This window comes from Chlorocebus sabaeus, chromosome 11 (assembly GCF_047675955.1).
Source record: "Chlorocebus sabaeus isolate Y175 chromosome 11, mChlSab1.0.hap1, whole genome shotgun sequence".
Taxonomy (NCBI): domain Eukaryota; kingdom Metazoa; phylum Chordata; class Mammalia; order Primates; family Cercopithecidae; genus Chlorocebus; species Chlorocebus sabaeus.
Genome location: NC_132914.1, coordinates 27797305 through 27811471, shown reverse-complemented (window position 1 = coordinate 27811471; position 14167 = coordinate 27797305). Strand labels below are relative to the sequence as shown.

The following is a 14167-nucleotide window of genomic DNA, read 5'->3' as shown; positions in this document are numbered from 1 at the left end:
TTTGCAATAAGCCATTTCCTGAAATGTAACAAGAGGGAGAGATTTCTTAACTATCACTGTTTTCCAGGAGCACAGGGCTCAAGTAAAGGTTAATACTGTAGTCAGAGGCCAGGTACCACATAAGCAGGAGACAGGGAGACAGGTTGGGGACTGTTTTACATGTCATACTACTACCGCTCTACATTTAGCATGTCCTCAATGGGACTATTCTCACTGGCATTTGTGTTTAGGGGAATAAGAATTATATCTATTCCAGCAACACATATGAAGTATAAGCCATGATCACAATGCATCAAGTCAACCTGAAGGGTCTTAGCTACCAAGTAATATTCATCTCCCCACCTCACTGGTTACCTTGCCCAGCCCCCAAGTTGAATTCAGGTGCCCCTTCTCCTTACTGGACCAGTTATGATAGTAATTTAGGCACCTGTATTAAGAAACCATGAAGCTTTTCGTTCCTCCTTTCCCATAGGCTTCCAGAAAATTTCAGCAGGGGTATAGAGTCTGTGGTCCTTCAAGAGTAGAGAGAATATGGCTTAAACCTAAGGATCTTTCTCCTTTAAACAACTTAGATATGGGTAAAAGAAGAAAGAGGGACCAGGGAATGCAAGACACAAACACCGTTTTTGGTCCTCTCGAAGCTGGGTACCAGGCAGTAAGGTCATTGCAGATAAATCCATTTTGGCTTTGAGAACCCCCTAATCCAAGTCGTATCACACAGTTTTCCAAGTGGGGCCAAGGGGTATGTCTTGGGTGACCTGGACTTAACTGGCACTACAATAACCTTGTTTAGCAATAATGGCTTTAGAGTGATGTGGTTAGTGAATTTTTTTTTATTCCTCTTCTTCTTTCATTCTTTCACTTCCCTAACTCTTCCCGTATTTTGTGTAAATGCTAATTCCTTGATCAAATTCCTTATTCCTGTAATGTTTGTAGGAGCATTTTTTCTCATGGCTACATTGCATTAAGTCTACCTCACATTGACACGTTTTGCTACCAGAAGTGGTAGCGGAGACACAGAATCTTAGGGATGGAAATCTGGAATTTGTTCTCTGATCTGACTGGATCAAAAGGCAGTAACGTTTCCATTGCCAAGGTAATTGACAGTCTGTGGTAAAAGTTACTTATCACTTGTAGTCACTTGGTTTGTTAACTAATGCCTAGACACAGGATTTACTTATATTAAATCAAAGTGAAATGCCAGAATATCCTTCCTTGGTATACAGGGAATGGTATCAAGGAATGGTATCAAGGGGTGAAATTACACATAACTTACTCACTCACATTCTATCTTCTCTGAAAGGACCCAGAGGACACTCTCTTCACTAAGGCTTTAAAAAAAAGTCATTGGCAGGGGGTACTATTCTTGAAAAGTTCTAATGGCTATTATCACAGGTCAGGAGTGATAAAGGATACGCCCATTGAAATTGGCTTCTGGCCAGGGGCAGTGGCTCATGGCTGTAATCCCAGCACTTTGGGAGGCCGAGGTGGGTGGATCACCTGAGGTCGGGAGTTAGAGACCAGCCTGATAAATATGGAGAAACCTCGTCTCTACTAAAAATACAAAATTAGCCAGGTGTGGTGGTGCATGCCTATAATCCCAGCTATTCGGGAGGCTGAGGCAGGAGAATCGCTTGAACCCAGGAAGCAGAGGTTGCGGGAAGCCAAGATCGTGCCATTGCACTTCAGCCTGGGCAAGAAGAGTGAAACTCCATCTCAAAAAAAGAAATTGGCTCCTTAAATTCAATGGAGATGATGGGAGTTAGGATGTAGTTAAAGCACAAGCGGAAAGATTTAACATCCAGAAACAAAGAGTTTGGTTACCATATCCGGCAGCTGAGCAAAATGGTAATCAAAATGGTTTCACCCACAAAAATCTTTAGGGTTAACTGACAGTGGTGCCTAGAACTGAAATAGAGAAGCAGGATATTAAACTTTTATCAATTTACATATGAAAAAAGCAAACTGTAGGTCTAGTGAATAAATTTCTATCTTTAATTACAAGCCACAGCTTCTTATCCAGTTTTTAGATTTAAATCAGCTTAGATCATTGACATTTAATTATTGCTGTATTAATGAAATAAAATAAAATTTAGGTTTACTATTGTTTTATTCTGTTTCTTGTTCCTGGGTTACCTGAATCTTTTTTAGTATTCCACCTTAATGTACTGATGCTTTTGAAAATAATCTGTGTAGGTTTTTAGCGAAAAATCTGTGTTGCTCTAGGGATGATACAAATACTTAATTTCTTACAGTCTACTGTATAGTATCAATATCTTGAGGTCAGGAGTTTGACATTAGTCTGGGCAACAGAGTGAGACCCCATCTCTTAAAAAAAAAAAAAAAAAATGAAAGAAAAAAAATTAGCTGGACGTGGTAGTACATGCCTGTAGTCCCAGTTACTGAAGAGGCTGAAGTGGGTGAATCACCTGAACCTAGGTTGAAGCTGCAGTGAGTCATGATCACAGCACTGCACTTCAGCTTGGGTGACAGAGACTTCAACTTAAAAAAACAAAACTGTATATGCTCTACAGAGAATCACATAAAACAATGTTAATTTTTTTCTTTCAATTAACAAATGTAATTTTTAAAACCTCAAGAGAAGTCTATTTACCCTATACATTGTGCCTTCTTTATTCCCGCCATTCTAAGTTTCCTTCTGCTATAATTTCCCTTCTAGAAAGAAGGGAAATCTTTTTAGCAGCTTTTTTTTTAGAATTTTTTTTAGAAAAAAACTTCCCTTGACAATTCTTTTAGAGCAGGTTTACTAGTGATAAATCCTGTTAGTTCTCCTTCATTTGAAAAATGTCTTGACCTTTTCTTTTTATTTGTACCTTTTTGACTCCTTTATAACACTTAGGTACTTTGAAAAAGTTTTCTGATCAAATCTTCTCTCCCCCCAAAACTATAATGAAGAGTACAGATTTATGCCAAATGTCTGTGACAGCAAAGTGTTTTTAATAAACATCAATGAAAATACACAGTTAGAAGTTCAAAAAATGTCTATGACTAGCCAATAAATTGCTGCCACTTTTACAGCTAATGCTGGTGTTCCTGAAATTTGAAACATAGTACTTTTCAAGAACTGTGGACAAGTTTGATTACCACAAAAATAACAGGCAGAGTGTTCTATTGTTTTTGTTTTCTCCTGAAACTTAAACTCTGAATAGCAACAGATTGCAGCAAATGTAGCTCAGGATATTCTGAAAAATACAGCCCCAGGAGATGGCCAGTTAAAATGTGGACCACATTTCAATTCCACCTTTCCAGTGGAGATAATCAGTAGACTCAAAGAGATCCAAGGGATGGATGAGTAACCATAGTTGAAAATGCTGACACAAAGTATTATTTGGCAATAATAAACTGAGGTGAAATGGTGCCAAGTAACTGATGTAGTGGAAGTTATGTTCTGGTCTGACTAGAATACAGCAATAAAAGTTGAGAGGTTAATAAGGGTAAAAGACAGAACCTTCAGATAAATGAACAGAATGAGAAAGAATTGATTCAAAAAACATACTTCATTGTGATGACAAGCAAATTAAGGAGAAGGATGAAAAAAAGCAAGGTGAAAAGAAATAGGAAAAATAGTTCAGGCTGTAGAAAAATTTTTTCACAACAGCAAGGAAATTCTCTTGACAGAGAAATTTCTTGGTAAAATAAACATGGAGATGAACTAGAACAGGTATGAGGTTCTGGAAGAGGAAACATTTGCATAAATGTGACTTTCTTATCCAGCCACACTAACTCTATTTCTTAAGAGCAATACAATTTCCAAAACTTTCTTGTTCAAAGCTCAGATTTACACAATGCCACCTCTAAGAGGCAGGACACTAGCCTAAACTAAAATGTTCCTTATGTCTGTTCTTACTGTCTTCTCCTCTGGCTTGAGAGATGTTTTGATTTGCAAAAGTACTGGCCAATACAACACAATAAAGACATAAATTAAGTCATAATAGAATTTTACATATGTTTCCTTATATTATGTTCATTAATGCATTACCTGCCGTAATAATTTCACTCAGTTAAAAAATGAGTATGATGGTTTAAAGCTGGTTCAGTCATGATTTTATAAGCTTATTTATCAAGAGTGAAAATAGAAGACTATTAAAAATAGTTAAAAAGGTAACGTGTCATAGTGTTTAATGTTTCTGTAATTGTTGATAAGGCTTGTATCTAAGTCTGATGCAGAATTATTAATGGCACTCAAATTGTTCTTTTCTCAGCCACATAGTATCCACTGGTGCTATGAATCTGGAAGAGACTGGCTATGGCTACCACTTCTTGTCTTCAGTTGTGACTGTGCAATATCAGCAAGTGCGCTTTGTATCTTTTCCAGAAGCATGTCTCCTCGATAAACAACATCCTCCAGACATGTAGCAGCTTCATGGTTTTCTTCTTCTAGCTTATATAAGCTAGCAGCCTTTGTAAAACACAAATTTTAAAATCTTTAGAGTTTAGAAGGAGAGAAGCTGTCGCAGATGTACTTATTTTTAAATCTGGATGACTTTGCAATCATTGTGACATATTTTTCAGTAAAAAAATTCTAAAAATCAGATAACTTTTAAGAATTTTCCCCATGTGAATTATTAAAAAGAATGAATTTTCAATTAGAGATCTCTAGATATCTGTAACTCCCTTCCACACTACGTTTGGACACCATTATTCTACTCCACATCTAGAATGCTACCCTCCTCTCATTCTTCACTAGGAAAAGAGACAAAATTGAGGAAAATAAGAGGTTTTCTTATCAGGGAAAATTGAATATTATCACAAAAGGTACTATGATTTGAATGTGTCCCCTCCAAAATTCATACATTAAAATCTAATCCCCAATGTGATGGTACTAAGAGGGGGAGGGGCCTTTAAGAGGATATTAAGTCATGAAGGCAGAGCTCTCATAGATGGAATTAGTACCCTTAAAATATGGCTTGAGGTTGAAGAGGGAGCTCTTGCTCTTCTGCCTTCTGCCTTCAGCCATGTGAGGAAACAGGAAGAAGGTCCTCAACATGGTCCTAAACATGGTACCATGTTTAATAAAAATTCATTACTCATGCACAATGAGTAATAAATGCCTTGATCTTGGACTTCCCAGACTCCAGAACTGTGAGAAAATTAATTTTTGTTCTTTATAGATTACTGTCTCAGGTATGTTGTTATAGCAGCACAAATGGACACAGACAAAAGGTATTAAATCTACCTCCTTTAATTCAAAATTCTCTATTACTGGTAAAATTCTCAAAGGAATAGAGGCTTACCTGTAAAGCAGCTGTAGATTCTTCACTGGGTAAGGAATCTATCAAAACATCAATGTCTTTTGCTGTTCGGGCAATCAGTGCTGCAAAAAGCTGGGCATACTCTAGAGATAAAGATACTGCTAGATTAGGATATTACAAAATCTCAAGTTTTCAGAAACAAATTTTAAGTTCATGAAACCAGCAACTTCATATAGCTTTTTCTGCCCTAAGATTCTAATGCTTCGGCCAGGCGTGGTGGCTCACACCTGTAATCCCAGGACTTTGGGAGGCCAAGGTGGGCGGATCACAAGGTCAGGAGTTTGAGACCAGCCTGACCAACATGGTGAAATCCCATCTCTACTAAAAATACAAAAATTAGCCAGGCACGGTGGCATGTGCCTGTAATCCCAGCTACTCAGGAGGCTGAGGCAGGAGAATCCCTTGAACCTGGGAGGAAAAAGTTGCAGTGAGCCAAGACTGCATCACTGCGCTCCAGCCTGGGTGACAAAGCGAAACTCCGTCTCAAAAAAAAAGATTCTAATGAGTCTAATGATTAAATATACACCAATCCTGTTATACATTTAGCTCAAATTGGGAATTAAGCATAATGTATGTCATTTCATTTATCATGACAATATAGTGGTCACTTGAATAAAGAAATTTATAAATGGGATGCCTTCCTTGTTAAGGTCCCTCACTCAGCTAAATTAATACAAATTCTCCTCTAAAGGAGTAACAATCTATTATCTGACATGAACCAGAATTATGAGATGTTAGGTGAATTGACTAAGTTTTTTACAACAAACAAAACTTGCAATATCCTCAAGTAACAATATTTTTAGAAACAAAATAAGCTGAATTTCTCAAGATATCTAATTTTAAAGGATAACAAAAAATGTGAGTCAAAATAAGAGAAGCTAAGAAAATCTGTTTACCTTCTGTAGGGTTAGCAGGCTGGTCTTTGTTAATTGCTGTCTGAATATTACTGAAAGAGGCAGGAGGACCACATTGCTGCAATACTCCAATGGCATTACAAAACTGATCTGCAAGCTTAGGCCAAAGAAAACACGTCAAGGTTAGAAAGGACTTATCAGTTTTAAGGACTTTATTGGTAACAGCAACAACAACAAGTTTCTGTAATGATAATCTCTGAGCAAGGGAATAAAACAGAAAGGAGTAATTGTTGATAAAATAAGCCAGTTGATTACATGTTTTAATTCTGCAAAGAAACTAAGTTTGGTATCAATCTAGGTGAAGTTAAATTTGATATAAATCTAGTTGGAACAGTTGAAATACAAAACAATCTTTCTCTTCTTGTGATAGTAAAATGGTAAGAGAACACTGGCCAATACTTATTGTAAGCCACAAGTAAAGACTTTTTGGGGACAGTGATGGAAAAGAGCAAATTTGACTTGTAAATATCTAAGTATGGCATCACGTTTAAAAAAAATTTATTACTCATGCACAAAGTATATGATTCCTTTTCTGAGAGTGGAGTAGTTATAAGTGTAAAAAAAATAGTGGGGAAAAGGCTGCTCAGAAAAGCACCTTGAGTAATCAGAAATGTATCTGTTCAAGACTCAATTTTTAAACTCTTGTACTCTAAAAGTACTCTGTAAGTACTTTTAAAGATGGAGAATATCAATTCCTTACCATTTCCAAATTAAATACACCTATCCTCCCCACCAATTTCTCTCACCTAGTCTTGACCTCTCAAACCTCCTATTTCAAATAAGCATTTCCTTTGGGTTTCTCTGCCATTGTTTCAATGACAGAACTCAAAGGCAACTGTTTCCTCTGTTTAATATTTAATTTGTATTGAAAGTCTCCTAGTCAACCAGTCTAACTTCAGATTCTTACTTTCCTTTGATCTTCAAATTATGCTAATACTACAAATCTTCCTCTTTTCCTTCTATCATTATTGTTGCTTAGTTCAACCAATTATCTCACACCAGAATTATTACAATAGCCTTCTTGTTGTTTGCCAGTTCACCAGGTGATTTATTTTACCCTGATAAAAACATTTGAGCTTACTCCACCACTGTCTTCAAGGTAAATCTCCAACTCAGGCTGTTTTGAAGCTTTCAATAATCTAAGTCAACTCTACTGACTTGTTTTCCACTACTCCCTCATATTTACCTAACTAGTCATAAAGTCACTTATGACTAAATGACTTTGCCCAGGTTTTAATAATAGTAATGGAGCAATAAGTGCTCAGACGCTATACAAACCTAGATCCCAGCTCTATTAACCCAGGTAGCATTTTTCATTTTTAAATTGGATAGATTCTCCTATTACAGCATTGTTGTGAGGAAGAGGAAACACACAAAATATTCAACACAGTGTCTATCTGTTCCATCCTTCAAAAACTTTTAGGCCGGGCGCGGTGGCTCAAGCCTGTAATCCCAGGACTTTGGGAGGCCCAGACAGGCGGATCACGAGGTCAGGAGATCGAGACCATCCTGGCTAACACAGTGAAACCCCGTCTCTACTAAAAAATACAAAAAACTAGCCGGGCGAGGTGGCAGGTGTCTGTAGTCCCAGCTACTGGGGAGGCTGAGGCAGGAGAATGGCTGAGGCAGGAGAATGGCGTAAACTCGGGAGGCGGAGCTTGCAGTGAGCTGAGATCCGGCCACTGCACTCCAGCCTGGGCGACAAAGAGAGACTCTGTCTCAAAAAAAAAAAACTTTTAAGATCCATTTAGTCAACAAAACTTTATGGAAAATAACTATGACAAGTACTACATTTAAACACTATAGAGACATAGTGAATGTGACATAGCTTCTGCACTCATGGTTTTCAGAGGGTAGAACAAATGTTAAAAGTTATACAAATCTGATTAGGATAAATGCTAAGATTCCCCCTATTTTGGTTCACATCACTCCATATTCCAATTTACTTCAGAACCTAAAGCTGAAAATACTCAATTCATTATAACTCCCTAACCACATACTGTTTTTCCATCACTTAAATGTCTCCTGAGTATATGACATTTTTTTAACCTCCTTAAGGAGTATCTCTTTGCAAACATGATAGTGCTTATACACAGTAGGCACTCATACTAGTTATCCTAAAGGCTTTTCTCCAAAATCCAAGTATCAGCATGCCTAACCTGGAGTTAAGGCCATATTCACTCTGTCCTTACTATCCTTCTAGTTACAAGATATGTATGAATATGCAAAAGTTTCCCTAAAATAAGATTTCTATCCAGCAGCATCATTACAATTTGATTTTGTAAAATCTCAAAGGAGTAGTTCCCTGAGGAAGGCTGACTGGCAGCTCAGGCAAGTCCCTGCAGGGCAGACTTTATCTTGGTGAATTCAACATTTAGAAGCTGGTCCTCTCAGCCTTAAAAACTAGTGTTATTCACCCAGGGTAGATCAGTTTATCACAAGTAGATTCACACTCTTCAAGTGTACAAAGCCTGATGTATTAAGAATAATGCCAAGTTATTAGCTTACAGTGAGGAAAAAAAACTGGCAAAGAAACCAGGTACTTAGGTTTTCATCTCAGCATGTTTTCTCTCTAGCCCCTTATCTAGGACGTTAAATCACAATCAGACAATGAGAAACATAACTATCAATGGAAAACTATTTAACAGAAAACTATGTAACTGGTAATGGTAATAAGTATACCCATTGCCGCATGAGAATACCCACTGACGTCTTGGTCAACGGGATGCATATATTACGTCGGTCCCCTATGGTTATAACAACGCTGAAAAATTCTTACTGCCTAGTGACATCATAGCGGTGTGTGCTTGTGGTGACGCTGCTGTAAAGCAACCTACCGCACTGCCAGTGTATGAAAGTATAGCACATACAATTAAGTACAGTCCATGATACTTGATAATGATACTAAATGACTCTGTTACTGGTTTATGTATTTACTGTTTTATCGTTATTTTACATTGTACTTCTACTTATTAAAAAAAAAAAGTTATCGCCAAAACCATGCATTTCTCAGAACATAACCCCTTCGTTAAGGGCCCATGACTGTATGCGCAACCTCTGGCTTTGCTTCTGCTTTCCACTCCGGCATAGCGTGGAGGAAAAATAACCAGAAGGAACAAAGTTGGGGAGCTACTTACAAGACTTGGCCTTTAATAGAGAGTAGAATTTGGGAGAGACGTTAAAAAAGACTTGTAAGCCGGGCACGGTGGCTCACACCTGTAATCCCAGCACTCTGGGAGGCCGAGGCGGGAGAATCGCTTGAGGCCAGGAGTTCGAGACCAGCCTGGGTAACATGGTGAAACCCCGTCTCTACTAAAAATACAAAAACCAGTCGGGCGTGGTGGAGGGTGCCTGTAATCCCAGCTACTTGTTTGGCGGAGGCAGGAGAATCGCCTGAACCCGGGAGGCGGAGGGTGCAGTGAGCCGAGATCGCACCACTGTACTCCAGCCTGGGCGAAAGACACTGTCTCCAAAGTAAAAAAAAAAAAAAAAGAAAAGAAAAGAAAAAAGAAAGACTCAAATAAACGGAAAGACATACGAGAATCAGATTTCCTATCATAAAGATGTCCCCAAACTGATGTATTCTGAGGGGTGACCAAGAGACAAGAGATGGAAGGAGGCTCTGGGCCCACAGGAAGGAGCGAAGATGAAAGAAAATCTCTCACCTCAGCGTCGCTCCGCACCAACCTGAAAGCGCTGGTGAAGGAATACTCTCGGCTGACATTTCATTACAAAAACCCAGTCATCCACAGCACGAGATCTCCATTGATGGATTCAAATTGATGAGGAAAGAGCTCCTGCTTCTCCTCCCAACCCCCAAAAGAGATCCCGTAAGCACCGCTGACAAGAAAATAAAACTGTCCTCAGGGAATACGACAGGACCGCGCAGCCGACAAGCCTTGGCGGCCTCACCCGGACAAGAGCAATCTCCCCGGTCTCCTCAAGCGAAAGAGGCTGCTCCCTCCCGCACCTTCGAGCACCGCCCGGCAGCCGGCCTCAAACCTCCGAGTTCGCGGTGGCGCCTCCCGAGAGAGCGCTTTATGCCGAAGCCCTGTTTCTCAGTCCGCTTTCCACTTCCAAGTTTTGCCTCTTGGGCCCCTTTTCTCCCTTGCTTTACCTCAGGAAAGAGAAAAACAGAGGCTAATCGAATGAAATTCCTCACCGAATTCACAGCGTCTTGAAGCTGCGTGAGCCGATCCGCCATGTTCCTCCTCCAGCAAACAGACGCCAAAACAGCTGCTCTTCCGCGACTGGGCAGCTCTGGTACGCGTCATGGCCAATCCCAGCGCTGCCTTCTTGGAAGGGGTGGGGTCAGAGAGAACTCCCCGCCCCGTCAGGAGTGGGTGGTACTGCCGAGGCGGCCTTAGAGCGGGCTACAGCGGAGGAGAGGGTGCGTCTTTTGAGCGGGCTACAGCGGAGGAGAGGCTGCATCTTTTGAGTAACTGGGGAGTGGTCTGGGGTCCATCGCTTTGAGGGGCTGAAATACTCTCTTTGAGGTTGTTAGGTGTTAAAGGCTTCAGAGATTGTTGGATTCAGCGGGGATTTTTTTTTTAGCGATTTCTCCTATCCTCTCATGTGTTTACTTATTGACTATATTGAAGAGTAATATATTTATTTATTTTTATTTATTTATTTACATATTTATTTATTTATTTTGAGACGGAGTCTGGCTCTGTCGCCCAGGCTGGAGTGCAGTGGCGTGATCTTGGCTCACTGCCAGCTCCGCCTCCCGGGTTCACGCCATTGTCCTGCCTCAGCCTCCCGAGTAACTGGGACTATAGGCGCCCGCCACCTCGCCCGGCTAAATTTTTTTTTTTTTTTTTTTTTTTTTTTTGTAGTAGAGACGGGGTTTCACCATGTTAGCCAGGATGGTCTCTATCTCCTGACCTCGTGATCCGCCCTCCTTGGCCTCCCAAAGTGCTGTGATTACAGGCATGAGCCATCGCGCCCGGCCAAGAAAAATCAGCTGCACAGTTTAGATTTAGAGTTGGGACTAGTGTGAAGAGTGATAATAGAAACTTGGTATTTAAGGAAATTTAGCCTGAGGATAGTCTGGCAAGAAATGAGTTTGGAGTCGGCAAATAACAGGTTTGGAGACATCAAACAAACTCTCATATCCTCTTTCTCAGGCTGATTATCCGTGATTACCTTCCTGCGGCGCTTGGATAGGTGGTGGACACAGTCCCCGGGGAACTCAGCTTGCTGGATTTACCCCAACCCTTGCTGGGAAGCACCACTTCTGCTTCACACCCATGCCCCACCCTCATCCCCAAACAGTCTATAGACTTACTGGGGCCTCATTAAGAACGTGAATGAGGCATGTTCCCTATAATGGGACTAATGAGAAATCACTCTATAATTTGTTCTAACTGTAACTTGGGGGGAATCTACAACCTTCTCCTCCCACCCTCACTTGAGAGTGTACCTTACTGAATGCCTGCCACATGCCAGGAAGTATATCCAGTGCTCAGTGTGCAAAGATGAATAAGCCAAGGACTCACCAAGAGGAAGGTTTTGCAGTTGTCCAAGATTAAGGTGAGCTGGGCCTAGAATAGGGTGTTGACCCTGATAAGAGAGGAAAGAAAGACTAAAATATATTTTTGAGAAAAAAAATTAATACGGATTGGTGACTGGTTGAATACAGTTTAGTCCACTCCGTAAGAATACTAAGTTTTGCAGCGTAATTGAAGGGAACTTGGGCACTTGAAGTAGAGAAGTCACTTCAAGACAACTCATATTGTGACACGGTTTTTGTCCTGCCACTATCTTCCTAGTAGGTCTTCCGTGCCTCCACAGAGACCTCAGGTTGATGTCCAACTATCTCTGCCTGGTTGTCAAGGTTTACTATAATCTGGCTCCAGCAAACAGACCCAGCCTCACCTCTTGATAGTTTTCTGAGTGAAATAATCCTCTGTTTCAGCCACGGGCCCTGACCCCTTGGTTTTCCTGGTTCTTCAGCCTCTTTTGGCCACGGATCTTCTTAAGAATCAGATAAAAGCTGTGGGCCCTTTCCCCAGACCAGACTCTCAACTTAGCCTACATCTGAAAAGGGGTTTATGAAGCTCTTGAAGCTGTAGACTTCAGGAATAACTCACCTGCCAAATATAGTCTGTGCATCTAGCTCAGGATTTCTCAATGGCTGCACTCTTGACTCTTTAGGCTAGATTATTCTTTGTTGTGGGATGCTGACCTGTGCATTGTAGGATGTTTAGAAGCATCCCTGTCCTCTACCCCTGAGATGCCAGCAGCATCCCCCCAATCCATTTATGACAACATGAAGTATCTCCAGATAGTCCCAAATGTCCCTGGGGGTCAAAATTGCCCCCAATTGAGAACCACTAGTCTAGCTGTTTCCTCATTCTTTACCTTTCCCAAAGCAATTTCTTTCCTGCTATTTAATCCTTACCCTACCTTTTTAAGTTTTACACTTCTCATATACATTTTATGAATTGCAAGAGTCCATAGGGACCTCTCCTTTCTTCCTTTCATAATTTGGACCCTTTCTCATATGCTTTTTCATTTGCTTCTCTGGCATCGCCAACTGGATTATATGGTTTTAGGAGCAGGAACCCAGTATTACAGATCTCATATTTTAAACACACAATTTTGGTGAATACTTTCTTTGAAACTTTATATTATTAAAAGTTTCAAAGATATAGAAGAGTAGAGAATATAGTGAACCCTCACATAACCTTCACCAGCTTCAGCAGTGAGCCACTCAATAGTCAATCTTGTAAGTGCTTTGGTTTTTATGACTGTAGCAACTATTTTTTCAGAAAAACACCTTTAACAATTTTTAAATACCTTTAATACAGTTGTAATTTATTAAATATCTAAAATGTTCCTAGTGCCGGGATGAATAACTATAAATAAGCATTTTTCTACACCACACTCCTTGAAATTCCCTAAACATGTTCTGCTGTTTTACAAAAATGCACACCATATAAAAACACCTATAATTCTTTCTCCCATGTATGAAATGCCCACACTTCCATCCACATCTCCACTTTGCTCCCTTGGTGATTGTCCACACAGTCCTAAAACCTTATTTTATTATTTATTTACTTATTTGAGACAGAATCTCACTCTGTCACCCAGGCTGGAATGCAGTGGTGGGATCTCGGCTCACTGCAACCTCTGCCCCCAGGGTTCTAGTGATTCTCCTACCTCAGCCTCCAGAGTAGCTGGGATTACAGGCGCCCACCACCACACCTGGCTAAGTTTTTTGTATTTGTAGTATAGACGGGGTTTCGCTATGTTGGCCAAGCTGGTCTTGAACTCCTGCCTGAGGTGACCCACCCTCCTTGGCCTCCCAAAGTGCTAGGATTACAGGCGTGAGCCACTGTGCCTGGCCTATTATTATTTTTTTACTCACCACTATACTAGTGAACAAAATCTTATTTTAAACATACCTTTATAAAAGCCTTTCCTGAATTCTGAAAGTAAGTTAAATGCTCCCAATCTTTAACACAATTGTTCCTTACACTTCTGTTATTGCACTTAGCACACTGAGGTATAATTATCTGTACCTCACGCTAATTCACCCACCAGTCCACGGGCTACTTGCAGGCAGAAGACATATCCTGTTTCCATATTTCCAGTACCTAGCACCTAACATTTAGCCTGGCACATATTTATCAACCAAATGAATGAGTTTCCTAGCATAATAATTTCCATATAATAGCTACTAAATAAGCTATTTTATTGAATAAGCTATTATTCAACAAGCTATTTTATTGAATTTAACTTAATGAACAGTCAAATAATGTAAATCACTACCCACAAAAGAGCACACGAATTAAAAAATACAGGATGAAGGTGAGATTAGAGTGGGAAAGAATGAACGGGCAAATTTCACAGAGGTTCAATCCTGCCTTTTCCCTGGATCTCCACTCCCAGCTCCATTTAAGGTATCTTAGGTTTTATTTAAAAATCTAGGGTAAGTTTTTTCCCTTCCTCCTTCTCTCCCTCCTGCCCTTC

The 14167-nt window shown here is 40.1% G+C and overlaps 1 protein-coding gene across 1 annotated transcript; it reads right to left on the bottom strand.

Annotated features, from left to right (window-relative positions):
• Positions 1–1972: 1972 nt before the first annotated feature.
• Positions 1973–10434, bottom strand: MED21 (mediator complex subunit 21). The gene is made up of 4 exons (XM_007967999.3): positions 10350–10434; positions 6170–6284; positions 5256–5356; positions 1973–4420 (listed from the first exon to the last, which is right to left on the bottom strand). Exons 1-4 carry the CDS (start codon positions 10389–10391, stop codon positions 4244–4246), a joined length of 435 nt encoding a protein of 144 aa, XP_007966190.1. The 5' UTR covers positions 10392–10434; the 3' UTR covers positions 1973–4243.
• Between the last annotated feature and the right edge of the window lie 3733 nt (positions 10435–14167).